This window comes from Drosophila rhopaloa, unplaced genomic scaffold, assembly GCF_018152115.1.
Source record: "Drosophila rhopaloa isolate 14029-0021.01 unplaced genomic scaffold, ASM1815211v1 contig_2, whole genome shotgun sequence".
Taxonomy (NCBI): Eukaryota; Metazoa; Arthropoda; class Insecta; order Diptera; family Drosophilidae; genus Drosophila; species Drosophila rhopaloa.
In genome coordinates, this window is record NW_025335083.1 from 22,335,658 (window position 1) to 22,362,928 (window position 27,271).

General features: G+C 40.9%; 5 protein-coding genes across 8 annotated transcripts; 2 read left to right on the top strand and 3 right to left on the bottom strand.

The window, feature by feature from the left end:
• Positions 1–4,496: 4,496 nt before the first annotated feature.
• On the top strand, positions 4,497–6,148 carry LOC108053171 (phosphoglycerate kinase). Its single transcript, XM_017135767.2, has 3 exons — positions 4,497–4,695; positions 4,756–5,700; positions 5,778–6,148. Exons 1-3 carry the CDS (start codon positions 4,634–4,636, stop codon positions 6,004–6,006), a joined length of 1,236 nt encoding a protein of 411 aa, XP_016991256.2. The 5' UTR covers positions 4,497–4,633; the 3' UTR covers positions 6,007–6,148.
• LOC108053170 (pre-mRNA-splicing factor CWC25 homolog) lies at positions 6,037–8,087 on the bottom strand. Its single transcript, XM_017135766.1, has 3 exons — positions 7,963–8,087; positions 7,685–7,907; positions 6,037–7,629 (listed from the first exon to the last, which is right to left on the bottom strand). Exons 1-3 carry the CDS (start codon positions 7,978–7,980, stop codon positions 6,146–6,148), a joined length of 1,725 nt encoding a protein of 574 aa, XP_016991255.1. The 5' UTR covers positions 7,981–8,087; the 3' UTR covers positions 6,037–6,145.
• Positions 8,088–8,341: 254 nt separating this feature from the next.
• Positions 8,342–10,045, top strand: LOC108053187 (phosphoglycerate kinase). The gene is made up of 3 exons (XM_017135784.1): positions 8,342–8,561; positions 8,612–8,720; positions 8,928–10,045. Exons 1-3 carry the CDS (start codon positions 8,380–8,382, stop codon positions 10,005–10,007), a joined length of 1,371 nt encoding a protein of 456 aa, XP_016991273.1. The 5' UTR covers positions 8,342–8,379; the 3' UTR covers positions 10,008–10,045.
• Positions 10,046–10,218: 173 nt separating this feature from the next.
• On the bottom strand, positions 10,219–14,266 carry LOC108053186 (hepatocyte growth factor-regulated tyrosine kinase substrate). The gene is made up of 5 exons (XM_017135783.2): positions 14,124–14,266; positions 13,863–13,947; positions 13,543–13,807; positions 12,584–12,958; positions 10,219–12,139 (listed from the first exon to the last, which is right to left on the bottom strand). Exons 1-5 carry the CDS (start codon positions 14,152–14,154, stop codon positions 10,589–10,591), a joined length of 2,307 nt encoding a protein of 768 aa, XP_016991272.1. The 5' UTR covers positions 14,155–14,266; the 3' UTR covers positions 10,219–10,588.
• Positions 14,267–14,774: 508 nt separating this feature from the next.
• LOC108053176 (ATP-binding cassette sub-family G member 1) lies at positions 14,775–26,930 on the bottom strand. 4 transcript variants are annotated; one of them, XM_017135773.2, is made up of 11 exons: positions 26,741–26,930; positions 19,080–19,329; positions 17,875–18,164; positions 17,505–17,650; positions 17,171–17,409; positions 16,218–16,525; positions 15,985–16,153; positions 15,823–15,923; positions 15,569–15,724; positions 15,290–15,498; positions 14,775–15,225 (listed from the first exon to the last, which is right to left on the bottom strand). In XM_017135773.2, the coding sequence occupies exons 2-11, from the start codon at positions 19,168–19,170 to the stop codon at positions 15,087–15,089; spliced, it is 1,848 nt and encodes a 615-aa protein (XP_016991262.1). In that variant the 5' UTR covers positions 19,171–19,329; positions 26,741–26,930; the 3' UTR covers positions 14,775–15,086. The 4 variants fall into 4 exon arrangements, with proteins under 4 accessions (XP_016991262.1, XP_016991261.1, XP_016991260.1 ...); XM_017135772.2 differs by having other exon boundaries at positions 26,728–26,930; XM_017135771.2 differs by lacking the exon at positions 26,741–26,930 and adding an exon at positions 25,490–25,551.
• Between the last annotated feature and the right edge of the window lie 341 nt (positions 26,931–27,271).

Below are 27,271 nucleotides of genomic sequence, written 5' to 3' on the forward strand. Positions count from 1 at the left end.
TTCCATACAAAATCTGCTTGGGTTCCGTGAGTACAGTTGTGGGCGCGTTTGGCGGTAAATTTGAAAATTGCGCGCACCGGTGGTGCGTTTGTGGGGTTCACTGGGGAGGGGGTTCCAGGGGGGTGGTGGTGGCTATGTGTGGTGCAGTCACTCTGTGGCGTTTTGACCGTTTGTCGGTGGAACAGTGGATGTTGCCGATGGGAAGAAGCGTGTTGCAGCATTGTTGCTGCAGATGTGTGCTGTGTATTTTGTATTCGTATTTATAGAGTGGACCAGCGTGGGACGCAATGTCGTCGCGGATTGGGGTCAATTGATTGGTAACGTGTGGGGAAGCAGGTGATTTTTGCGGCCTAGGAAAGTGGGGAGCTATTTTTGAGATTCTAGCGATTTAATTGCACGCAATTGGGAGAAAAGCCAATCGGCTATTTGGTTTTATCCTATGAATTTGTAATATGTTCCCCAGAAACTAAGAGTTCGCTTGTTGAGATACGTACGTATATGTATAACTTTGAAACTGATTTCAGTGGTTTTGAAAATAAGTGGATTGCAAATAGTATCATTAACATAACTTTAAGTTCACTTTTCTATACGTTTCTGAATCGCCCTTATATATAACTTGAGTATAACAAGAGTCAGCGCAAGTTAAAAAAAATTTTCATTGTTTTGTTCTACTAAATTAGAAAAGTTTCATGACTAGCGCTTAAAAGATTATACGACTTAAAATCAGTTTTTTATTTATTACCACGTGATTATTTTATTATTCTTAAAAATGTTTACTAAATGCCAATTCTTATCACCTACGTTCGAACAGGGTCCACCCGCAATTCTTTTTTTATGTGTCAATCTTTCTGTTGATCCCGCACTTGTGGTTCGGCCATTTGATGGTTCTGTTCGTTACACGAACCCAGTTGGTTTAGGAATCGACTAATATATGCGAAAATCGCCGACCAGGCTATAACATATCCCCTGGTAATCAACGTGTTTGGAGGATTATTGCTTTTATTTTATGAAATTGTTTACTCGAATGCTATTAATCGGAAGATCTTTCGAAGGTTGATCTATCAAGTTCACTCAAAATGTGCTCTTTAAGATTAACATTGAAAAATAAGAAACGATGAATATGTACATACATATGTATCTATTAATTCGTTTTCGGAGAATCGGGAAGTTTCTTTTTAATCTCTTTGTGTAAACCATTAGTTCTTTACCTTATGAGAACAATGTGAAATATTTTGTAAAACCACATAAATGCAGATAGCCGGAGTATCCCCCAGTCGAGTTTTAGTCTCACAACCTTTCACGCTTTCAACTATTTTCGTGCAAAGGCAAATACGAATACCTCGGCTATATAGTTTGTAATCTGAATAATACGGTCGACGACAGAGCGACAGGCGGGTCGCTAATTAAAACCGGCGAACCTGTTCCGAGGCATCCGCGGTATAGTAAACGTAAACACCTGTAATCGTGGGCCGTCCATTCAGTTATCACATATTTGAGCAGCAGCGATGACTTTTTGCCAGAACGCTGCCTGATAAGCCGATTTGCGTCTCCGTTTTGCGATGCGATGTGTGGTTTCTGCCTCTCTGGCTTTCTTCTTTCTTTCCGCCCGCCGAACTCTTAGTATTCGTTCGAGTGCCTCGGCGTTCGTTCCCCCAAGAATTGTGGGCCTTTCGCGCCTTGTTGCGATATGAGAGTTTTACTCATCGGCATGCCAATGGCATGTGGGGTCTCTCCTGCTGGAAGACAGTGTCTCCGGGCCAGTGAACAATAGTATCTAGATTCCAGAGGACAACCCGAGATATCGGTGTGGTACGACCGTTGTTATTTCAAGGTTGAGCGATAGCTCGAAATGGAGGAAAAGCGATAAGAAAGGTGCTACTAGGTAGGCAAAACGGAAAAGATGTTTTGACCTTGGTCCTACCTTCAGGAACTCATACATCTGCCTGTAGTTTTTTTTTTGGGTTTTCAGACCTTAACCTAACCCAAGTTCCTTGTTTAGTTTGTATTTTTTGGCGTGCCTTTCTTATGTATACATCCTACATAATGTTATCCTTGACCTGCCCTAAGAATTTCTCCCAGTGCAATTACACGTTGCGTCATTAGGTTGCTGTAGCATAAAGGTGTGAACAAATCTCAATGCAAACAATCGATAGCCAGACGCCCAAACATGTGTATCTAAAACACACACATCAACTTGTGCTCATGGCGATTAAGTTTTCATTTCTCTCCCAACTTACATATACATGGTGCTAATAGATCTGTAATAAGGTAGTTAAGTTTTATAGAAAGTATGCTCAAAGAATAGGTTGTATCTTTGAATTTGTATCTTTATATATTTTGAAAAGTTTTTGCACCAAAAAAAATGCTAGGGTAAAATTGGGTTTTTTCAAATATCATAACTAAAATATTGATTAATAAAAAAAATGGTAAATGTTGGGATTGCTTTGGGTAATACCAAGAAATAATTTGACGAACCGAGTGGTTCATTATTGTCTATTTCAAAAATAAATTAAAGTGTAGCGCATAAAAATAGCCACTATAGGCCGTCGCTTAGGTACACACCATCGTTTGGTAGAACAACATGAACAGGTTTACGACTCGATTAGAGCGATTGTTATAATGTTGCTAGATAGATGAGCGATTCGCTTGGCCGCCCGGCTCGGGATCTCGAATCTTTAGAAGACGATCGTTGTATTAGACATTCTCGTGTCTCGTTTTCCCGGCATGTGTTAACGCTTCCACACGGACTCGACTTGATATTCTGCCCTCACCTGCTCACCTGTTTCACCTGCGTCAACTGGCGGCTTACACACAATTATTAAAATGAATTTAAGCAGCCCCATTGTCTTCGATTTCCAATACCACCTGACCCAGGGGCAGTGTGTGTTGTGGTGTCACTGTGAGTGGGTCCTCTTTGGGGCTTTTAATTGCGCAGAGCACCCGTGACGTCGTATGAGTGGACATTCTTCCGCCGACGTTGTTGAAGGATGAGAGAAGACAGTCACTGCTACTGCAATGCTGCATCTGAAATGAAATGCCCCAAATAGACCCCCCAGTGACCCTGTCCCACCCACATCATCACCAGTGATGCCAATCTATCGGTCGCAAATATAATGCAAGACTAAGCCAATCGATTTTTAAAATATAGGGGATGGTGGTTAAGGAGTGATTATACTATACTTTTATTATGTATACTTCCTTATTTATGAACATTAATTTAGATATCTATCTAATATATCAGTTGTATTTCCTAGGTTGTTCCTTTTAGGCTTATTTTATCTTATTAATCTTTAGAAATTTGAAAATAAATATTTTTTAAATATGCCAATTTGACTAAAAAAAAGTTTCAAGTCAACAGCATTTGAGCTCATTCCTTCCTTTGCCATCTGCGTCATGCATTTTGGTGCACTGAGGAGAAAGGGTGGGTGGGGTGGTTCAGTGGGTGGTGGTGCGGTGGGCTACCCTTTCGGTGGTGTTATTGCTAAATGCTAGCGGTGGTGGCTTGGACCGTCCGAGATGAGAAAAGATAGAGAATGGGCGCCTCTGAATGAATCATTTGGGGATGGGGCAGAACATCATGGCATCATAGTTGAAATTCGTTTTTGTTTGCACAGCCAAAATAAAACTACGGCCAGCATTTATTATTGTGTGATTTGTCTTTGTTGGCCGGAGCAAAAATCATTTGTTCAATAATTACAATGAAAAGTATTTACACACATGCAAACTCAAGCCAAAGGGGTGGCAAAGATATTGATAGAAGTGTAGGTGGATTAATAAATAGAAAGAGGTTAGTTAAAATGTATATTAAAGGTTGTGCTTAATTCTTTTTATCCCACTGGAGAGTAACCTGACAATCTCTGCAAAAAACAAGTATTTCAAAACTTTATAGCGTTTCAAAATTTAAACTTAACCGCCGTTCAGGGGCTTGCGATAAGCGTATTGAGAAGGGTTTAATTTTCTTACTCAAAAATGGAAACACTAAAAACAACTTAATATACTTTGTACACATATCAAATCTTCTCACAAGTCATTATTTTGATTTATTTTGAAATACACAAAGTTTAGTTTTCAAATGACATTCCAATATGTGTAGCGTGAATAAACAGTATTTTTCTCATTTAAAACATAATTTTTAAATAAATACAAAAATTATTAAAGGCTAAGGAAAATAAAATATCAGCAGTTTTAATGGGGGATCTGGGACCCCTTGAATTTACTCCTCTTTTCCACACCATTGTTATTAACACCCTCGACATCGATAACCTTACAACACTGTTCCACAATCGTTTGGCAGCACTATTTGGGCGCCAAACACAGGGCTGCACTTGGCCAATATAACTTTAAGCCAACTTCCCAGCTAGAATACACACTGATATGGACTCCGGCCCTCAAAAGTGAAGAATTTCTAGGAATGTCCTGCGCAGGATATACACAAAATGGTGGAAAGCTGAATGCTACGGAGTTCCGCCCTGGAAATCAAGATGCAACCCTAGCGGCCCACCGATGACCTTGCGTTGACATTGCCGCACAGCAGTTGCGGACGAAGAAGATTCGCGGAATACTCAGTGGAATCGCAGCCCGGAGTTTGATAGCACATACCAGGAATATCCATAAAATCCAGAAAAATCCCAAGATGGCGTTCAACAAACTGAGCATCGAGAACCTGGACTTGAATGGCAAGCGTGTGCTGATGCGGTAATTGGGAATCCTCTCCTGAAATTCAGTTGCATAAACTTTGGCTTCCCCCTTTCACAGAGTGGACTTCAATGTGCCCATCAAGGAAGGAAAAATCACCAGCAACCAGCGAATTGTGGCTGCCTTGGATAGTGTGAAGTTGGCTCTGTCCAAGAAGGCCAAGTCCGTGGTGTTGATGTCCCATTTGGGTCGTCCCGATGGCAACAAGAACATCAAGTACACTCTGGCTCCCGTGGCCGCTGAGCTGAAGACCCTACTTGGCCAGGACGTGACCTTCCTGAGCGACTGCGTCGGTAGCGAGGTGGAGGCCGCCTGCAAGGATCCCGCCCCAGGAACCGTCATCCTGCTGGAGAACGTCCGCTTCTATGTAGAGGAGGAGGGCAAGGGCTTGGACGCCAGCGGCGGCAAGGTGAAGGCCGATCCCGCGAAGGTCAAGGAATTCCGTGCCAGCCTGGCCAAACTGGGCGATGTCTACGTCAACGATGCTTTTGGCACTGCCCATCGTGCCCACAGTTCCATGATGGGCGATGGCTTCGAGCAGCGTGCTGCTGGTCTCCTGCTCAACAAGGAGCTCAAGTACTTCTCGCAGGCCCTGGACAAGCCACCAAATCCCTTCCTGGCCATTCTCGGTGGAGCCAAGGTCGCCGACAAGATCCAGCTGATCGAAAACCTTCTGGACAAGGTCAACGAAATGATCATCGGCGGCGGCATGGCCTTCACCTTCCTGAAGGTTTTGAACAACATGAAGATCGGCGGCTCTCTGTTTGACGAGGAGGGCTCCAAGATCGTCCAGAACCTGGTGGAGAAGGCAAAGAAGAACAATGTCCAGCTGCATCTGCCGGTGGACTTTGTCTGCGGCGACAAGTTTGCCGAGAACGCCGTCGTGAGCGAGGCCACCGTGGAGGGCGGCATTCCCGATGGACATATGGGTCTGGATGTGGGTCCCAAGACCCGCGAGCTCTTCGCGGCGCCCATCGCCCGCTCCAAGCTGATTGTGTGGAACGGGTAGGTTTATTTTTCTTCGTTATAGGAAGGGCTTCTGCAGATCTTTTTAATTAATTCTTCCATTGTTTCCCTTTTAGACCCCCGGCGTGTTCGAGTTCCCCAACTTCGCCAACGGCACCAAGTCCATCATGGACGGCGTGGTGGCCGCCACCAAGAACGGTACCGTATCCATCATCGGAGGCGGTGACACTGCCTCTTGCTGCGCCAAGTGGAACACGGAGGCGCTCGTCTCACACGTCTCCACCGGTGGCGGCGCTTCGCTGGAGCTCCTGGAGGGCAAGACACTGCCGGGCGTGGCCGCTCTGACCCCTGCCTAAGACCGAAAAAGACGGTATATTTATGTTAATCGCATCGTTTATCTTGTAAGCACAAACCAACACGTTTAAAAAGTTGAATCTATTTGTTGCGGATCCATACTATGCATACGAAATAAAGGAATTCTAGTTTATTTGCGGGCAAAGTTGCTGTCCATGGAGGAGGAAGTGCGCTGGATGTTGTTAAGATTGGCCCGTATGCGATCTCCAATGGAGTTGTGGTTGGCAATGGCCTTCTTGACTTCCTTGTTGATGAACTCCTTGTCGAAGTCGCGATCACGGTTTTGGGCTTCCTCGCGTGCGTAGGCTTCTCGGTGTTTACGAACCACCTGGCTTCGATCTGCCTCTCTCCAAGAAGCATTGTCCATCATTTCGCGGAGGCGAGCTTCTCGATCGGCTTCGCTTAGCTTGGGCTTGCCGGTGGGACGACTGGGAGCTGGACTACGTTCCCTTTCCCTTCGTTGAGGTGGTCTCTCTGGGCTCTTTCGGCGTTCATCTTTCTTGGAACTGCGGCTCCTGCTGCGTTTGGATCTAGAAGGCTGCTCAAGGCTTATACTACGGCGGTTTTCGCGCTTTCTGGAGCTTTCTTCTGTTCGACTGGGTCTGTCATTTCTTTCGTCTGGACTCTTGCTCCTTCGCCTTTCTTTTCGTTTCTCTGGACTCCTTCGCGCTACCTTTCTCTTCTCCAAACTCCGGCTGCGGCTCCCTCGTCTTTCCTTTCTTTTTTCTGGACTGTTACTCCTTCGCCTTTCCCTTCTGTCTACTGGACTCCTGCTTCTCCGTCTTTCCTTTCTTTTCTCTGGACTCCTGCGCCTGTGTCTCTGCTCTGGACTCCTGCTCTGTCGTCTTTTCTGGGGGCTTCTGCTACGGTACTTTTCTCGATGATTTCTTTCTTCTGGACTCCTGCTCCTCTTATCCCTTCTCCTGGACTCGAGCTCCCTGGATCTTTGTCGTCTAGGCCTTCCATCCTCACCGCTACTCTGCTCACTGCTGTCGCTACTTTTTCTCTTGGATTTCTTGTTTTTTTTCTTGGTGGCCATGTCCAATTGCTTGGATATGGTGCGGTACTTGGCGTCCAGTAGTTTGTCCAACTTGAGGTCTCCATCGCCGTGGTCTCCCTTAAGTTTGCTGACCTGGCGGGCCAGTTTTCTGTCCAAGTCATCGTCGCTATCGTTGCTCTCACTGCCACTGCTTTCCTCATCACTAGATCGCTTGTTCTTTTTCTTCTTTTTTGACTTCTTGGACTTTTTGCTCTTCTTGGCCTTCTTCTCCTTGGAGGCCTTCAGGTCCTGTTCGGTCTTGAGGATGCGATGGATTTCCTTAAGTTTGACGGGGTTCTCGAGAAGTTTTCGGCGGGATTCCATTTCGCGCTGCTTTATGAGCATCAGGGGATCCTCAAGGGTTTTCCGCTGCATGTCCACCTGTTCGGTGGACTGCAGGTTACGATATGTTCGGATGGAGAAGGGCACGCAGTCGTGCTCGACATGATTGATGGACTGTTTGAGGCCGACTGTGTTTTGCTCCTGCCGGTGCTCCTCAGCTTGCAAAGTCTCGAAAGACTTGTCGATTTTGCGGCCCAGGAGATACTCCTCGCGGTTGATCAGCTCCGTACTGTCTGGAATAAGACTTATATATAGATATTTATCAGGATTTTGTGTCGGATGACTCACTTTTGTACATCCATTCGAGCTTTGCTTCGCCGGCGGCGCCACCATTATTGGCCAGTACTCCGGAACTTTCGCCCAGCCGTCTAAGCTCCTCCCTGTCCCTTTCCTCGTTGATTTCCTTGCGCAGATCCTGCAGTTTGCGCTCCTCCATCTTTGCCTGCTCCTCCGCCTTCCAAACGCGCTCTTGGTTTTTCATCGTGTGCGGATGCCATGATTTCTTCAGGTTCTTAGAGAGAATTTCATAGTTTTAAAGTGCTTAATTGTTACGGGGTACTACTTACTAAATCTCCGCCACCCATTTTTGGGTTTTGTTTGGGTTTTTACTGCAAAAAAACTATTTCTAAACAATTCGAGTTTTTCCCTCCTTTTAATGTGTTTTCATGAAACATCTGTTCATCCCCAGGGTTGCCAGCTATTAAAGAGGCTTGCAAACATGTGAGAGTTGCCAGAGGGAATACATTTGTATTGCCCTATTTTTAAATATTTGTTTTAAGTTATGTCTTGTTTTATAAAAGTAAACTAAAAAAATATACTCTATTTAAAATTACATAGGGTCATACACATTTGTGCGAAAACTGTGCTTTGATAAGAGCCTCAAACTTTGTATTTCAAAAATTGTGTTTTTTTTTCAGTCTATATAATTTTTGTGATTGCTCCTCTTGCTGATAAAACCTTCTAAAACAAACGTTCTTTCTAAAATGTTTCGTTTGCAACGGCATGTTTTTAAGTTTACGTATATTCCTAATCAATGTCCTCAATCAGTAATAAAAAAACTTATAAATATACGACATTTTAGCAGTAATGATGACTGCACTGAAAATCAAGTAAAAAAGTTGAGTCTGAAAAATGTCGACGTAGCTGGCAAAAAAGTATTTATGAGGTAAGAATCTTTGAAAATTTCGGTTGAAGTTTTTTTAAATTTACTTCTAGGGTGGATTTTAACGTACCCATGAAAGATGGTAAAATCACCAACAACCAACGTATTGTGGCTGCTCTTCCCAGTATCAAATATGCTTTGGATAAGAAGTGCAAATCTCTGGTAAGTTTGTGTTGCATCTTTTCATTAATCATTATTAATAAACATTTTTTAAAAACATTCCTTAAAGTCTACTATAAATAAATTGTAACTCTTTTTTGAAATCATTCGTTATTTTAGTAGGGTTAGTTTGAAATTCACATAGTATTATAGAATACTCCAAAACCAATTTTTTAGTTTCAAAAATGATTAAAATCGAAATGTTTTCAGGTTTTAGCCTCCCACTTGGGACGTCCTGATGGCAAAAAGGATAAAAAATATAGCCTGGAGCCGGTGGCCAAGGAACTAGAGAAGGTGCTGGGGAAGCCGGTTTGCTTTCTGGACGACTGTGTGAGTGACCAGACCCTGGAAGCTCTGAAAGATCCGCCCGAGGGCAGTGTCCTGTTGCTTGAGAATCTGCGCTTCTACGCCGAGGAGACAGGCAGCAGCAAGGATGAGAACAAGAAAAAGGTGAAGGTCGATCCGGAGAAGGTCAAGGAATTCCGTTCCAAGTTGGCAAAACTAGGCGAGATCTATGTGAACGATGCCTTTGGAACTGCCCATCGCCCTCATAGTTCTATGATGGGGGATGGCTATAAGATACGGGCTGCTGGTTTCCTTTTGGACAAGGAACTGGAGTACTTTGCCAAGGTTCTTTATAATCCAGCAAAGCCCTTTTTGGCCATTTTAGGTGGGGCCAAGATAGCTGACAAAATTCCTTTGATTACCAACCTCCTGAACAACGTATCCGTCATGATCATATCCGGTGGCATGTCCTTCACCTTTCTCAAAGTCCTTAACAACATGGAGATCGGGAAATCCCTCTTTGACGAGAAGGGAGCCAAAATGGTAAATGATATAATCTGCAAGTCAAAGGAAAAAAATGTGAATATTCTGTTGCCGGTGGATTTTGTGGTAGCCGACAAGATTGACAAGAAGCCCGATAAAATCGAAACAGTCGATGCCAGACAGGGTATTCCCAAAGATATGATGGGTCTGGATCACGGCGAGCTATCCAGTTCGATGTTTGCAGGTGCCATCTGTGCATCCAAGACTATAGTTTGGAATGGGCCTCCGGGCTTATTCGAAAACGAGCTCTTCTCTAAGGGGACCAGGTCTATGCTGGATGCAGTAATTGGAGCCACTAAAAGGGGAGCTATAACAATTGTGGGCGGTGGAGATACGGCCACGGCTTGTATGCAATTCGGAGGAGCTGAGCAGGTCTCACATGTGTCCACAGGTGGAGGAGCTTCTCTAGAACTGTTGGAAGGAAAGGTCCTCCCAGGAGTGGCAGCTCTGTCAGATGCTTAAAAGGACAGCTTTACAATCCTTATTCTAATTAACTTTAACAGCTTGTTACAGCTACATTCTTTATAACTTTCAATGTTCCATTAAACTTTAATTATAAACTAAATTTCTTTTTAAGCAGAGTGTGGAATATCATTGGAAATTAAAACAAATTGAGTTCATTTTGAAATTAAAGAAATTGATTTAAACTTCAAAGAATAACACAAGAGTCGCGCAAAATACAAAGTTAGGTTTTATTTTGGGATAACATTAGATGGTTAAAACTTGATAAAAGAGCTGACTTCGGCTTAAACAGATCTCGCATAGCATTTTCTAAATGTCTTTGTATTCATTAATCTTCTTAAATTTGCACTTAACTTAAAATTTAGCATATTCTTTTCTCGTAACGAAAGCTTTTGGAATAGTAACTAATAACCGCAATGAACTAAAAAATTTTGGTATTCCTTGAACATTTAAAATGGTTCGTTTAAAACTGGAACAGTGGAACCAATATCCTTAACGAAACATACATTTTTTGGCATGATATCCACACGAGAACTGTTTGACCCAACTCCGTAGGATAATACAAAAGAAATAACATTGGATTAATCGAAACTTATTAGTTCCGCTGTGGCTGGCTCTTCGGCTTTGGCAGGCGCGGGTCCTGGTTCGTTTTGAGGTGGAGCAGGTGCAGCAGCCACGGCTTGGACTTGGCTAGCGACGATTTCGGAGACTGGGGGTGCCTGCGGAGCTTGAGGCGCCTGATTGGCCAACGGCGGATGGGTCTGCACAATCTGCTGCTGCTGAAGCATAACGTGAGCCAGTTGTGGTTGAGGCTGCTGAATCGGGATTTGCTGAGGTTGTTGTCCAGGAAGTTGCTGCGGCTGCCGACCAGGAATTTGCTGTTGCTGCTGTCCAGGAATTTGCTGAGCCGTTTGTTGAAATGGAATTTGTGGAGGCTGCGGGATCGAATGCTGTTGCGGCTGCGGAGCTGGAGGCTGCTGAAGGACTGCTGGATTGTTGGCGAATTGATTGTCGGACATAGGCGGCATCATCTGGCCATTTCCTGGGGGCGCTGGTTGCTGCATCAATCCCCCAGGTTGCTGAAGATTCGGCGGCATCGGCTGTTGCATCGACGGATTGTACATGCCCGGCGGAATGGCCTGGAACTGGCCATGTCCGTTGGCAGCTTGGGGTGGAGCTTGAGTCAGATAACCGGGCACTCCGGCAGCATATGGATTATAAACGTTGTTCATCTGATGCGAAGGCGATCCATGTTGCGGCACCGCCGACGGTGGCATGTACGGGAATGGCGGAGCCGATTGACCCATCAAATACTGCGCCTTCTGCTGCTCCTGACGCAGCTGCATTTCCCGCTCCTGTTCCTGGATGCGCTGCAGGGCCAACTGGCGTTGATACTGCAGATACTCTTGCTTCTTCTTGCGCATGATATCCAGCTTCTGGGCCATCTGCATCTGCCTTTGGCGTTCCTGCTCCTCGGCAATCCTGCGTAGCTTCTCCACGTGCTCCTGTCGCAGCTGATCCAGCGCGGCCCTCGAATCCTTAATCTGGGTAAGCTTATCCTGCAGCTGCTCGTACCACATGCGCTTGTCGTCCATCTCCTTGATATAGGACAACTGCTGGGAGTGCAGCGAAGTCAGAGTCATGAAGAGGGTCTGCACAGAGGAATCGTTGGAGATGCTGCGCCCACGACTCGAGTTGGACTTCATGCGGTTCACAAATATCTCCACCTGAGTGCGCATATTGGCGGCAAACTCATCGATCTGCACCTCATCCGCGCTCTTGGGCTGCAAGGGCATAATCTGCTGGGGCTGCGGAGTCGGTGGCATGGGACTCGGAGCCGAGGGACTGGCCATCGATGAGGACTCGCTGATCTTCCGCTGCTCCCAGTAGCTGCGGTTCAAATACTTGGCCAGCTCCGGATTGGTGGCCTCCTCCGGTTGCTGTGGATACTCCTTGGGCTCGGGCGGTGCCTCCGGGCTGGGAGATCGTTGCTGCATGCGATAGGCAGTAGCTGCTGATGATTGGGATTGCTGCTTGGGCTTCTGTTGCTCCGCCTCCGATTGACTGAGTGCCAGGGCCAGTTGCAGTTCCTCTTCTTCCTTAAGCTCCTGCTCGGTCTTGCGGGCTGGTGTCTGGAATGTTTATATTTTTCGATTAATATTTTAGTAAAATAAAATAAATAAAAGGAACCTTTCTTTCGTTTTTAAATAGAGAAAATACCCGTAAAGGGTGTAAAGATTTATTTTGAATATCTTTTTGTTTATGATTTAGGCAATGAACAAATAAATTACATTTCAAGAAAAAACAACCAACTAATTATAGGTTTAAAATCATACTGCGTATGACCGATCGGAAATTATCATTGCTTGCTGTATATTGTGGAAAACATTTTTAAATGTATGTTTTATCATAGATAAAGACTAAATAAATAAAATTTCTCACAAACACAACCATTCATCTATAGGTTAAAAATAAAACTGAAAATGACCGATCGTAAATTTATCATTTGCATTTTAGTGGCTGTTTTCTTATCTCCTTGCATGATAGCAATACTAATGCGCAATCTGGTGTCTCACCTGAACCTGCTGAGCCAGGGTGCTGTTTAGATACTCCGCCGGCAGTTCGCTATCCGCCGGACGCGTTCCGGTCTTCACTCCGCCGCTGCCGCTTGTCGGACGCTGTAGGGCAGCGAAGCAGCCGTCGCACACTCGCACCTCCTTCTCGATTCCGTACTTGGGCAGCGGGCACTGTTTGGCGGTGCACTGGCCACAGAAGACCTGGCCGCAATTCCGGCAGTGGTGCTTCCGGTTGGTGAAGGTGAACTCTACGCGACAGCGATGGCACACCCTGCCATCCGCCCAATTGGGAGCCGTGTCCGCCGTAAACATGGCATCCGCCTCGCGAAGCTCGGGGAAGGTGTGTCCCTTGGCCTTCAGGATGGTCATGGTGTCCTGCAAGAGATGGGATTTGTATTATTGATAGGACATTAAATGGGGTGTGTCTACTAGGGACTCCTCCTCTAAGCTTAGTTCTTCCTCGGAGCTCATTTCGATTCAACTAATAAAATTTTACTGACTCAGTCTTGGTATACACCAAACAGTTGTTTTCTACTAATTAAATTAATAGTTAAAGACAGGGCCGGATTTTAGTACTAGGGGTGACTGATTTGTTAAAGGGGCTGGAAATATTATTCATTTTCTATGTAAAAGTCAAAGTTGAAGAAGAATAATAGGGAACCAAAATATCGCATCATATTTTGACATTGTTGGTTATTTTTAATAAGAAAGAAATAATTCCATGTAACTAAAACTTTCGTGCTACTGTAGATTAAGAAAGCAGTTTTGCTTTGTTTCTCTGTATAAGCTTAGTATAGAAGTCAGAATCTGTAGATATTTCAGTTTAACTCCTTAATTTTTAGGTGTTTCTAATTACATTTTGCGACACTATTGGGTTTGTTTTTAAATTTCCCGATAAAATACCATGGATTTGAGTGATTTCTTTAAGACTTCCATTAAAAAGAAATAACAGTTCCTACCTTGATGGCCTGATATTTGTCCGAGGATCGGAAGGCGTTGGCCCAGGTCTGCACCAGTTCCAGCATCTTCTGGCGCACGTTCTCGTGGGGTGTGGACTCCAGGAAGCTGCTGAACATCTCGCAGTTCTCCTTGGTAAAGACCTCCTCGTGAACGGGGGCTCCACAGTTCTTCACGATGCTCTCGAGGACCAAAAGGGAATAGCAGCTTGAGTGCGGATTGGGGGAGTTCATCTTCTTCTTGATGGCAGCAAAGGCGTTCTTGGGACTGCAAAAAAAGTACCACTTAGTAACTTTTATTACCAAGTAATCCGCAAACTTACGTGACATCTTTCTGATTGATCTCATCGCAGATGAGTAGAATCGAGGGCCAGTCGGGCTCCAATCGCAAGTGGCTCGTGGCATTTTCTGCAAATGGAAAGTGCGGAATTATTACCCTTTGTGCATTTATCACACTCTTCAGTTGCTCGAGAGTTCAATTGCCTTTTATTGTTACTTCTTGGATGTTTGTTTTTGGCTTTTCGATGAGTCACTTTTACGGGAAAACTTTGTCTTAGTTTACTGTCATTTCTTCGAATTCTTACCTAAGTTTTTGTCAAAACTTGATCGAAACATGTTTCTTCCGCTTTTTCGCTGCTTCTCGTCGTTGTGTTTCTATTATTATTGTACTAAACTGATTATTATTGTTTTGCAAGTGCAAAGAAATTTTTCTGCAATAGGCGGAGGCTGCCACATCAATGAAATAACAGACTTTTAAAAGGCTGCCAGATCGCGGTGTAGTTAACAGCGAAAATATGAGTAAGTAGAAATCACTAGTGCGTAGATTGTAATTTATAAATTTTGAAAAGTTATAACGGTTTCTGAAATAAATAAATAAATTATTACAAACTCAAATTAAAAATTTAGGAAATGAGACCAAAAATAAATCCAAAATCTATGCAAAATTAAAACACAGAAAACTAATTTTGTAGGTTCGAAAAATTGATCAATAATAGACCAAAATCAGTTAAAAAATTAAAAATTGAAATGTAAATCGATGGAGAGTTAAATCACACGTGCAATTTCATTGAACAAAATTGTGAGAACAGAAGTCCGGTCCATCAACAGATAATGTATTATGAAAAATTCGGTAATTCAAGTATACAATCCACCAATTTAGTTTTATTATTTTAAACTTTTTATTAATTTAATCCCATTCATTTATAATCACTTTTAAAATAAGTACTTCAGCTAGATTCCTTAAACATCTTTTTATTTCGTTTGTTCATATAGGTCTTCTCTTAGAAATAGGTTAACTAGACAACTAATTATACACGTATATAAATGTTAGTTTATCCATACATAAACAGTATAAAAACTATGATTCGCTATGCTTAGAGGTTGCCGCAACAGTTGGCATTGGCATTGCAATGGTTCGTTGCATTTGTTAAAGTATCACACGCCGATATAAAAAGTTGGGTTTACTTGCAACTAAGCGATAAGTAACATAAAATCACATTCGATTCAAATTAAGCCGAATACTAAAAGCAAACACGCATAGCCAGATTTTAGTTGCTCTTCATCTTGTGCTTCAACGTAAAGTATGCCAGGACCTTGAAGATCGCTATTTGGGTCAGGATCATCATGATATTGTGGCCAAAGTCGCCACCCTCCATTCCAAATTGTCGCAGCACAGTCACGGCGTTCCTATAATTTATTAAAAAATGATTTGTTATTTAATTATTTATTACTTTCTAGGTTTTCGACTCACTTGAAGTGGCAATAGAACTCCGTGGGCGGGCAGACCAACTGACCCCGCTGGTTTCCATATAGCGAGATTACCATATTCTCCAGGGCGTAACGCAGTGGCGATATGTAGGCCATAAATCGCATGGCCGCCGGAATGTGATTCAGCAGGATGAGAAAGCCGGAGAACATCAGCATACAAGAAGTCGAAATGGCGCCCACAAAAGTTCCATTCTGAAAATAAGGTTTTTTTTTTAAAATCGATAAAAACATCTATATCCAATAACAATTTAATTTGTCTTACCACAGGATTTAAAACGGTTCCCAGGAATACACCCAGACCATCTGCACAAATCGTGACCACCACTGCACTCAACAGGTATTTAACAAATCGTTCCATTTCAATGGGCTGATCCGTCATCAGATATCCTATCGTTATGTACACCGTCGAAAAGATAATCTACAAAAAATAATGAAAAAGGTAGAATAATTATTCCTGCTATATTACATATTATCATAAATATATCAAGAACTAAATATTATAGTTAAAATACTTACATGAACTGGAGTGGAAGTGATAATAGTGGCAAGGTAATAGGTTCGCAGTTTGTACCAGTTGTTGAACGTCTCCTTTCTAATAATTTCGATTTCCGAGGGATCTGCAGACATAACCCATTAATGAGTAAGCCATGAAATAGTGTAGTCATTATCCTAACTTACATCTCAAAATGGCCGGCATAATGGTGGTGTACCAGAGATATACGCAGTGGATCATGATCATGCCAACATTGGATATTTGTTTGGTGGCATTGCTGCCCGAGTCGCCGAAGAACAGACCGATTAAAACCGAGCAGATTACGTGAATAGCAAGCTTCAGATAGGTTACCGTCTAAAAAGTAAAAGAAAGCAATTGATTAACTCTTTAAATAGGATAATTGTTCTATATAGTTTACCCAATCCCTGAAGAACTGCAGGTGACATCTACCAATTAGCAGCCAGAGACGCATGTATTCCGTGGGTGGATATGTGTGCTTGGTCAGGTCCTTCGACGACTCCATGTTCTGGATTTCGATCTTCTGGACCTGCACCTGAACCTGCCCAGGTGATTGAGATTCATTGAACTTGGCCACCTGCGTTTCACTGGGCAGAACGGCAGCCTCTCCCTGCATCAGTTGCTGATCGTATCGCCAGCGGGTGTCCTTGGCGGCTTCTGCCAGCGATTCCGTCTGATCTCCGTAATCGCCGTTCGCGCATTCCAGCACTGAAACAATTAACACCTTTAATGACACGCCTTATCCCTTTACTTTCCATTTATCAAGAAATCGATTTGTGAACAACATACACAGTAAAATAAATGTCTTAATTGATCAATTTTAAGAAAATCTTAGTGAGATTAGTAACTAGTCAGAATCCAACAAATATGTTTAAATCAAAACTACTGTTTAACCTAATTGTGTAAGTACAATTACATACATTTTATATTCATTGAATAAATTAATTAAACTTAAAAACCTTTAAAAAATGTCTAAGCATTTTAGACATTACTAAAAAAAGACAACATTCTTATTATTCTTATTTTTATTGTTCGTTTAAATTGAAAGCAATGTTTTTTTTAACACATCATCTTTACAAAAAAGAGTTTTATATACAGAGCAAACAAAAATTAGGAAATTATAATAATTTGTTTGATAATGAATACAAATCTTTTTCATAATGACAAAATAGATACAAAATAAAATAATCGTAAGTAGATCAAAGGTTACTGTAAGGTAAAAATTTCGATGGTGCTACAACAGATCGTAAGAGACAAAAACTGATTGTAGGAAAGGCAACATAATGAGCCAATTAACAGGTAGGCTTAAATGAGCAATCATGGCTAATAAAAAAAGAAGGGAAAGCCACTCACGGAAGTCGGCGGGATTGTGGTAGGGCGGGCACTCCAGGCCCACGTTGCTGAGAAACATGACCGTGTTCTGGGGCGTGCCCTGGTAGGTGCATCGACCCGCGCTCAACACGTAGATCAGGTTGCAGAGATTGTAGATGTTGGTCGACGGCTGGTGGATCGTGCACACGATGGTGCGTCCCTCGTTGGCCAAGCCGCGCAGCAGCTGGATGGTGTCGAAGGAGGAGGAACTGTCCAGGCCACTGTGGGAGATCAGAATTAAGAAAGGGTTCAAGGCTCGGATGTGGTCACTGTGACTGCAACAACTGGTTTCGAGGACAGTGGACCTCTCACTCACGTTGTGGGCTCGTCTAAAAATAACACCGCTGGATTGTCTATCAGCTCCAATGCGATGGACAGGCGCTTCTTCTGGCCGCCACTCAGGTTGGAGCACTTGGTCTGCCGCGCCTTGGTCAGCTTCAGCGAGTTCAGCAAGTAGTCGATCTGTAAATCACACCTCAATTAGTAATGTTCCCTTAATGGCACACTCAGCGAAAATATCGCTATTCAATAGATGAACTTTGATTTTTTAGTATTATATATTTTTGGAAATTTTTAATTGATAACGATAAACTATTTATGATTACCATTTACCATTTAAGTTTTTGAGAAAATTTGTATACACAATTTGTATACAATTTTTCTTAGTGTTTTTTCTGTTTACTCACCAGAGTTCGTTTTTCCTTAAGACTGACGCATTTGTTAGATATTTTAAGTGTTGCCGCCATCAACATCGTTTCCTCCACAGTAAAGTAGGGAAAGAAGTGATCGTCCTGCATAATGTAACCGCACAACTTGCGGGCCTTTCCGATTTCAATCTTTCCACTGACACCAGTTTTCGTCAGACCCGTCAGGATGTTCATTAGACTAGATTTACCGGCCCCCGAGGGACCCATTATCGCGGTCAACTCGCCCGATTTAAAGGTTCCTGTAATGCCCTTTAGCACCGATTTCTTTTCTGTAAATATAAATACAATGGGTTCATAACTTAATCAGTAATAAGCTAAGGAATATGGATTATAAAACCATCTTTTATAAAGACATCAATTTAAAAAAAAATTGAGTGTTTGATTTTTACTATGATCTTAAAACATTAAGAAATGTTAAGAAAAAAATTATGTATTAAAATAAATCCTATTATCACTTTGGTATGTAGATACGCTCATAAAATAGAGCCACATGTTATGTTTTAATGACACTTGATTGCAAGTTCATATGGTGTTATATAATTTATGCTCCTAGGTTTATTTTATTTTCAGGTTGCAATATACCTTATGACAGGAGAATTTCTCAACCTTCTTTATGTAAAATATTTCGCATGTGCGGAGCAATTAAGCTGCATACAATAAGGTTAGCAGGTTAGGAGCCATGAAAAAAACCAGCGTAAAACTAAAGCCCTCATTTAATTTTGCCCGCATCATAAATCAGAAGTAATATACATTTCGGATGGGTCAATCTAAAAAATGATTACTTGTTCCACTTAACGCAATCTTTTAATATGTTCCATTTGCGATAACTGTCTGCTCTATTGACTCTAGATTACAAAAAATAACACCTGTGGTCCGGGATCTTTGTGCTTCCGGCACACTTTGAGTGCTAATAGAGATAGTCAATTTGCTTTTGAATCCAATAGAAGTCAATCAATGAAAAAAACCACTCTAATTTTGACAGCAAATTTATTTAAAAAATAATATCTTTACTTTTATTTTACCATTTAATTTTCTTAAAATATTACTTTACTTTTTTAAATTTCAAAAAATGTAGAATTAGGAAGCATTTATTTTAATAGAAAATCGGTAATCCTATTTTTGATTTATTTGTACTGGTTTTAATAACTAATTCCACTAGAAATATAACCATTTCTCTGTCTTACCTTGCATCTTGGGTACATTGACCTGGTAGACGAGATCTTCGAAATTTATGTCGATGCCATAGACATTCTTCAGTAGTTTGCTGCTATCCATTTTGTGTGTACTCGTGTTATTCCGGCGTAATGTATACAAACGTTCTCGCTGATTTATTTTGGATGCTTATCGAAATTAATTAGCTTTGACTGCTTGCTTTGCACATTATTTATACATATCAAATTCACGGAGAGCACTTTTAAATTGTTTTCGCAATTGCTGTGTGAAACAACAGTATTATAATGGATTACAAACCACCTGGCAATAGTTTCAGGTTGCAATTTGTGGGTTTGGGGGAATCAAAATATAATTATATCACCAGCGTAAGTATGTTGCAATACTTAAAAGCCCTTACAGTGGCAATTAGAGCGCGTCTTGAACCGGAGTGACCTCAAAGTAAGTTAACTGTCGAAACCGAAACCGAAAAGCGTTACTAGTTGTTTTCCTTCTGTTTTCAAATTTTCTTTGTTTTGTTCACCGGTTTTCATTTAGTTTTTTGATTATAATTTGTTGATTATAATTTTCCGATTATCTTTTTAAATTTTCTTCAAGGAAAACTTAACGGGAGAACTGTAAGATGATTAGTCACTAAAGTGCCGCTTTGCGCATGCGCCCCCGTCGGCAGACAGCTGATAACTGCGGAAGAAGTCGCCGTTGACTAAAACGTTGGGGCCTCTGCCGCCGATTCTGCCGACGTCGGCGCAGCGGCGGCTAAAAGCAAAATACTAAAGAAAAATATATATAAAAATTATAATCAGGCAAAGCTAAGCACATTCGCATATCAAATATACAACTCGCAATGCAAAACGAACTGGAAGTCAACAATCGAGCCGGCAGAGTGGCGTTAAATTTCAAGTTTAAGTCAGGCGATTGTCGCCTTTTACTCATTTTGATTTTGATTTTTCGGCCGCACAGAACAACAGACAAGTCGTTTTTTCAATTTATGATTCAAGCGCATTAACAAATAACTCACACCTGCGTATGCAAACAATTATGAAAAATAAAACTTATAATACGACGGCCTTGCCAGAACCAGAACATCTCACAAATGTGTGTACACAAAAAATCAACTAATTTTATGTGCGAAATACCATTCTTGTGATTTGTTGATATCCAGTTGTAAACAAAACGTGTGAAAATTTAAAAAATTTTAATTTTTCATGTACTTCTCACTCAGGGTCTCTAATTTAATATTTCAATTAAAAGTGAATTTGACACTGAAACCAAGTTTTTGTCGAATGAAATAATAAACAGAAACTTCTGAATTTCATGATGACATTTTTATATATTTTTCGCAACCACAAGAATGTGTCATTAAATTGTTCCCACATCTAAAAAAAAATTACAGATTTAATTTAATATTCTATCTCGCACTTCTCCACTTGCTAGTTTCAAAGAACTTCCGCAAATTATTCAATTAGTCATGGAACACGTAGTTTAGTTATAGGGAAAACACCCCCTACGTGACTTTCAGTTTCTTTAATGATTTAGCTTTTATAGCTTGTAATGATCTCGGGAAATGTGCTAGGGGAAATTTGCTGAATTGAACTTGTAGGGCAAGTTAAATTTAAGGAACGGCTTGATTATTAGTATGCTAATAGTGTAAAGTTCGATTAATTATTTTGTTCTAGGAAATGTTCTCCCTTGAAATACTAATTTCCCTTTCTTTGCTGACTCACTTATGTAAGTAATATGCCCAATTTTTGTAGGTCAGGTGATCAAGTTTACCGCAACAAGAATAGAGAACAACAGTTATTCGAGATCGCGGGCCTTACAATTTTAGCTTTCGGCGATTGCAACAACGCCAAATCGTAGCAGCAGAAAATTACGAAACAGATAATTACAAAGTTACATCAAAGTAGAAAAACCGTTAAAAATTGTACAAAAAATGAGAACGTTGCGGCGGTCAGTGTTTAGAACAACAACTCGTTTGACGACGAGTTCAGAAAAAGTGAATTTGAATGGAGTTGAAGGTGTAAAAGAGAAGGAGCAATGCAATTACAGTGACCGCCCAAAAAATAAACCTTGCAAGCAATATACAACATAGTTTTAAGGCCTTTAGTATAGCTTTTAAAGAAATTGTTGGTAAATTGATTGCCTATTTCCTTAAATTATTATTTTTTAAACTCAAGTATAGTTATCTATTACTAAGTTTCAAGCCAGAAAATCCGACTTAGGAATGTTAAATATTTTTTAATTGCTATTAAAATTGTATTTTTCTGCGCTCTAAAGTAAAATAACAATTATTTAAAAATTGCTAGGTCGTGCTGATAGCAACTGCATAATTTTTTCATGATTGAGTAATAACCTTCAAAAACTTAATAACCCATAAAACTAAGGGCTTCTAATTTCGAAACGACCACTGTAATTGCCGGCAGTCTTTTCGCTTTTTCTCATTTCGCGAATCTTGTGCAATGGAATTCCTTCTTTGAATGGACAAAAAAGTCCAGCTCAAATTGGGGTCGAGTTTGAGGCTTTAGAATTATATTACGTGACCGTTGATTTAATGGCTCAAGATTTTTGTAAGCCACTTGGCTGCACACAAAAACCTTCGCAGCGTAAACAAAAGTGATGAAAACAATACGCACGGAAGCAGTAAATAAATATTTTATATAGGTTCATATAAAATGAGGTTATCATTATGATACACCACTTATAGCCGGCAGCTGTTCGCGGCTCCCATGGTTATCTATTCGCTTCGAAAATAATGTCAATTAAAGCGGTGCTACCTTCGCCGTCGAAGCCTCTGACCCGCAGGTTCGATAAAATTACAAATGCAGCCGACTATCGTATCGGACCAACGGCAATAACAAATAATAACAGTAAAAATAATAACAACGAGCGCGGCAGGTTGAGCCACAGACATATCTTGGGAAGGCAAACACTTGTGCTCAGAACTCTGGAATGCCACTTGCTATCAATTAAAATAAATTGTAATAACATTGCCTTTGACTTTTCCACATTTGAATTGAGTCATTCTGCGCGAATCTCCCCATATTCTGCATAATGTATTTATATGTGGTTTAACACAATATTTTGCATAAGATATTCCCATATGGGGCTTTTATATGGAGTTTTGGAAAATAACCTGCGGTTCTGAAAGTTAAAATGAACCACTTAGAATGAATCTGGGAATTTGATTTTGCAATTAGTTAACCTTAAACAGTTTGTAACGTAAATTCCCTATTTAAAAAATGAATTAATTAAATGAAATTTATTAAATTATTAAATAAAATAATTTTATGATGTAAACTTAATAAATTTAGATAAAATTCATATTTTTCTTACAATAACAGTCATTAAAATTCAACAATAAGCAATGTAATATATCGTCGATTATGATAATCCTTCCCACTAACAAACTGATTCCTAGAACTTATACACTATTTACGAGAATGACTCATCCCCTCGTTCTCCCACCAAGTAGAACTATTTTCAACTATAAAGTTCGCAATCCAATATACCACAGTTTGTTTTCCTGGTGTAGGGAAAAACAGATGCCAGGCATAATACGTTCTAATCTTGGTCTTGCATAAACAAAACAAATCGCATAAACAAACCGGCAAGTGCTGAAACAGAAGTACTCCGTCAATCAATCGGTTGGGGGATCGGAATGGTTTCTGAACCCCATACACGTGTATGCGATCACTTGTGCAATATGAATACTATTGCGGCCCTCGGATCCGTAATACTAAATAACATAAATAATCGCATAAGCTGATGCTATAACCGTCTACTATTTCTGCTATCAACCCTTTGCGATTTACCAGCGGAGATTCGCATTCAATTAGCCGCTATTACGCTTGCATAATTCCCATATGCAAATATAGTAGCTCATTCATGCACCGATCTTGACACGACGTTTACACTAAGAAGAAGCTTGACTTGGGCAATTATCAGCTGTCAAAACTTCAGGAAAGGTGTCAAGTTTTCATCAGTTCTGTCAGCAGATTTAGTAATACCTTTTGAAAGCTTGCAAAACATTCTGAAGTATGGACAATGAACCCGAACCCTGTCGCAATAATGCTATAAGCAGCAATATTGTTGAGTTACAGCTTTCGGTTTTTTTTTTACAAATTTAACAAGGTCTTTGTTTAATCTTAATCTTGTCCGTTCTTTCTTGACAATAAAAAAAAACACTTCTTGTATTTATAATGGTGAATAAGCAATAATTTATGGCGTTTTCTTCTATAATTGTGATGCAGAACTATTATAATGCAAAATGTATGTATCTAGATCTTTGAAGATAAGAAAAATACTATTGGAAAACCATCATCAATTAGAAAAGTATATAAACGAGAATACCTTAGCAAGTTGTACTTTTAAAGCGAATAAATTGGAGTTTTTCTTAAATTTTTAATAAAAAAAACAAAGAGTCAGAAGCAAACTAGGATTGACCTTCATTGCTTATGATTAAACTATGAGTGGGTTTTTCCAGCGTCTAGACTTCCCCAAAGGAAACGCGCAAAAAATTCAACTGCCCCACATAGATAAAGCTTTCGGAAAAACAGACTTTTATTTCCTCGAAGAGATAACAGCGTGAATTCTGCAGTGTGCTAGACCTCGGTAGAATACAATTGTGAGACACTGAGTGACGCTCATTCATACTTTTAAAATACACAAATAGAATTCTCCTGTCGCCCTGCTGAAGATACTAAACCACTTGGCGCCCATTCTCTCGCCCATACTAAATAGTCGAACAGCCAAGAGATATAAAAAATAAAGTGGAGACAAGGTTAGACGAAATCAAATTATGCTTTGAGCTACTTTGCTGGCTCGTGATCATCTATTCCCCGCTGATTAAAGGAATCACAATTCAAGGCCGACTGGGCTGGAAACAGAGACTCGGATTGGATTGGATCGGATCGCGTTCGGTGCATGCATGGTGGTTAGCCATTTAATTGAAATGGATTCCCATTTCCTTGGTGCAGTTGTTCTGGGACCGATAAGTCGTTTGTTTGCCCTAATAGATGATAAGGAGGGTCAGACTTTTGCACAGCCGCACCCTCACGCCCCCCAACGCACACTCATACAAATTCTCTATGTGTCATCTGCACGGAGAGAAAAAAATACGAAAATGGGTATTGTCTGAAATTCTCCATTTATTTTCTTAACTCTCTTAAATAACAAAATCAAGGTTTTTTTTTAAATATATACAAAATTATAGAAAATATATATGAATATGGATTCAGAAAACAAACTTTTGGTTTTGTTTTCAGTTGTTTTCTATCTGCTCTTTTTTCAAAAATTAAGAAGTCATCCATAAAACATTATAATTATATACTTTCATTATAAAACTGTAAATATTATTTGACGATTTAAAGGAAATCTAATGTAGGAATTCCGAAAACCTATTTTCTTTTCCTTTTAAGTGTTTTCCTTTTAAAGAAATACAAATCTTTAAAAATAAGTGGATTTATTAAATTCCTGATATCACTTAATTCATTCAATAATCATTACAAAAACAAAGTCCTAATATACAGGATCCATTTTTGGGGATATTTCTTTCTCTGCACGTGAAATGACTGACTTTGTTTGCACTTGTGTTTAGATTGGGGCGCGAACTTGAAGCCCCATGCAAATGGGTGGGTATTGCATTACAAATTGTACTTTTCCACACCACCCAACCACCAAATGGAGCCTGCTGGCCCACATTCTGCGGCGGTGACAATGGCATCGTGGCGTCCGCGAGGGTGGGGCTATCTTGGCATTGGCTCTCGGTTCTGGCCATGTCCGTCCGCTCTGGTGACGGGTGATATCATCATCACAATTTGGCAGGGCATAATCGCTGACTAATAAAATGCAAATAAATACTCCAGTTTATTTGATCAAGACGCCCGAGGAACCGCCGCGAACAAGTCCAAACATTTCGTCGTTAAAACCCCGCACACACAGGGCGTATGCGTGATGGGTGGCAATGGCATTGGCCGCGTTGCGTAGCCGAGATGGATTCCCGGTGAAAGATGTTCGAAATTTTTCGCTCTCAAACACCTCGCTCGCAGACCGAAATAATCTCCAAGTGAGCTTTGATCTTTGAAGAATCGGCCGAGTATAAATTGTTATGCATCGTTTTGTTTATGTGTGTCTGCGCTCTATTTTGTGTATGATTTCATTACAATAAGAATAAGACCCAGAAACCGAGGCGAAGGCCCCGAAAAAGCGGAGCAAAGAACCGGGTAACGTGCCAAAAATTAAATAGAATGAGAAATAGAACACAGCTGGAAATTAAAGCAATTCCCCATCAAAGTTCAATAAGGTTTGCATTTTCGGTTTCGACTTTTGTGGCATAAATTTGAATAGATGAGAGACCAGTTTTCCATTCAATTTGCGTGCGTTTTTTGATTTGCCCGGATTTTGTTTCTTTATTTCCCTGACTCACACGAATTGCATTTGAATATAAGGAACATCAAAACTTGCGATCACAAATACTTGGGTATTTCAATTTGATTTTTATACCCTTGCAGAGGGTATTATAATTTTGGTCAGAAGTTTGTAACGCAGTGAAGGAGACGTTTCCGACCCTATAAAGTATATATATTCTTGATCAGGATCACCTCCTGAGTTGATATAGCCATGTCCGTCTGTCCGTCTGTCCGTCTGTCCGTCTGTCCGTCTGTCCGTCTGTTTCAATACCGTTTGCGAGCTCAGTTTAAAAGCTAGCGATCTGAAACTTTCACACTCGTCCTAAAACATGTGTACGCAGATCAAGTTTGAAAATCGCCCCGATCGGACGTCTATATCCTATGGCTCCCATAGGAACAATCGGATATATCTTTCAAGAATTGATGATATTTCGCGCAGTGTAAAAGCTATTGACATGAATCTTTCCAAATCGTATTTTTTTATGCATACCTTGATCAGGGTAAAAGCGCGTGGCGATCGGACGTCTATATCCTATAGCTCCCATAGGAACAATCGGATATAACTTTCAAGAATGGAAGATATTTCGCGCAGTGTAAAAGCTATTAACATAAATCTTTCCAAATCTTATTTTTTTATGCATACCTTGATCAGGGTAAAAGCGCTTGGCGATCGGACGTCTATATCCTATAGCTCCCATAGGAACAATACGGTGAAATCGGTTAAAATTTAATGATTTTTAGGATATTTCGCACAGTATATAAGCAATTGACATGAATCTTTCCAAATCGTATTTTTTTATGCATACCTTGATTAGGGTAAAAGCACGTGACGATCGGACGTCTATATCCTACAGCTCCCATAGGAACAACAGGGTGAAATCGGTCCAAATTTGTTGGTTTTCTGAATTTTTCGCGTAGTGTGTAAGCTACTGACATACATTTTTCCAAGTCTTATTTATTTACGCATATCTTGATTAGGGTAAAAGCGCTTGCCGATCGGACGTCTATTTCTTATAGCTTCCGTAGGAAAAATAGTTAAAGGCTGCGAAAGTATCCCTTTTTTTCCTTTTTTATATGACATTTTTGCAGTATAAAAGCAATTGACATCAAACGACGCAAATCTAGTTTATTTATGTATATCTTATTCCTTTCGCTACTTTTTCAGTTTTAGCAACTTCGGCAAAGTCTGCAAGGGTATTAAAACTTCGGCTTGCCGAAGTTAGCTTCCGTCCTCGTTTGTATTGTATTCTCTCACACACGAATAATACCCAGCTGGTATTTAATTGCTGCCGCGAAAAAAATGAAGATTTATTTATAATTTCTGGGAATATGCAAAACTTTTGATTTGTAACACGCGCGTAGAAGAACCGACTATATATATAGAGAGGAATATATATGCTTCTTTGCTCGGACGTGGGCAAAACGCTTCCGAATCGCTCGAATTGCGACGCGAGACTGAGGCGACTTTCAGACAGCGACTGGCTAAGTACAACGCAGGCCGTTCGAATAGTTTATTTTTAAAAGCGCTTGCCGGCGTCACCGCAGAAATACGGTATTGGATCGCAGAGCAGACGGGGGAAAGCGACGTCGACTGTTCGTAGGGCCCACTGTACCTAATGTTATTAATAAAAGCGGTCTCTCGGAGCGTCTTCAAGCGCAGGTCCCATTGTTTATGCTATCCCGCGTGATTTGTGTGGCGAATTAAATTCGATTCTCAGCACTGTCCGCGATTGGGACAATGTGCAAAATGCATATCACATTTTTGCGTTCTTCAAATACGCTTCTAGAGGGTATTATGG

Excerpts from the sequence above, each read along its gene's own strand:
- LOC108053171 (XM_017135767.2), top strand. The coding sequence starts at position 4,634 with ATGGCGTTCAACAAACTGAGCATCGAGAACCTGGACTTGAATGGCAAG. Across the intron at positions 4,696-4,755 it reads GGCAAGCGTGTGCTGATGCG|AGTGGACTTCAATGTGCCCA; the intron begins GTAATTGGGAAT and ends CCCCTTTCACAG. Across the intron at positions 5,701-5,777 it reads AAGCTGATTGTGTGGAACGG|ACCCCCGGCGTGTTCGAGTT; the intron begins GTAGGTTTATTT and ends TTTCCCTTTTAG.
- LOC108053170 (XM_017135766.1), bottom strand. Across the intron at positions 7,630-7,684 it reads GCTCGAATGGATGTACAAAA|ACAGTACGGAGCTGATCAAC; the intron begins GTGAGTCATCCG and ends GTCTTATTCCAG.
- LOC108053187 (XM_017135784.1), top strand. The coding sequence starts at position 8,380 with ATGTTTCGTTTGCAACGGCATGTTTTTAAGTTTACGTATATTCCTAAT. Across the intron at positions 8,562-8,611 it reads GGCAAAAAAGTATTTATGAG|GGTGGATTTTAACGTACCCA; the intron begins GTAAGAATCTTT and ends ATTTACTTCTAG. Across the intron at positions 8,721-8,927 it reads ATAAGAAGTGCAAATCTCTG|GTTTTAGCCTCCCACTTGGG; the intron begins GTAAGTTTGTGT and ends AAATGTTTTCAG.
- LOC108053186 (XM_017135783.2), bottom strand. The coding sequence starts at position 14,154 with ATGTTTCGATCAAGTTTTGACAAAAACTTAG. Across the intron at positions 13,808-13,862 it reads ATCAATCAGAAAGATGTCAC|TCCCAAGAACGCCTTTGCTG; the intron begins GTAAGTTTGCGG and ends CTTTTTTTGCAG. Across the intron at positions 12,140-12,583 it reads CCCTGGCTCAGCAGGTTCAG|ACACCAGCCCGCAAGACCGA; the intron begins GTGAGACACCAG and ends TAAACATTCCAG.
- LOC108053176 (XM_017135773.2), bottom strand. The coding sequence starts at position 19,170 with ATGGATAGCAGCAAACTACTGAAGAATGTCTATGGCATCGACATAAAT. Across the intron at positions 17,410-17,504 it reads TTTTTAGACGAGCCCACAAC|TGGCCTGGACAGTTCCTCCT; the intron begins GTGAGTGAGAGG and ends GATCTCCCACAG. Across the intron at positions 16,526-17,170 it reads CCACAATCCCGCCGACTTCC|TGCTGGAATGCGCGAACGGC; the intron begins GTGAGTGGCTTT and ends TAATTGTTTCAG.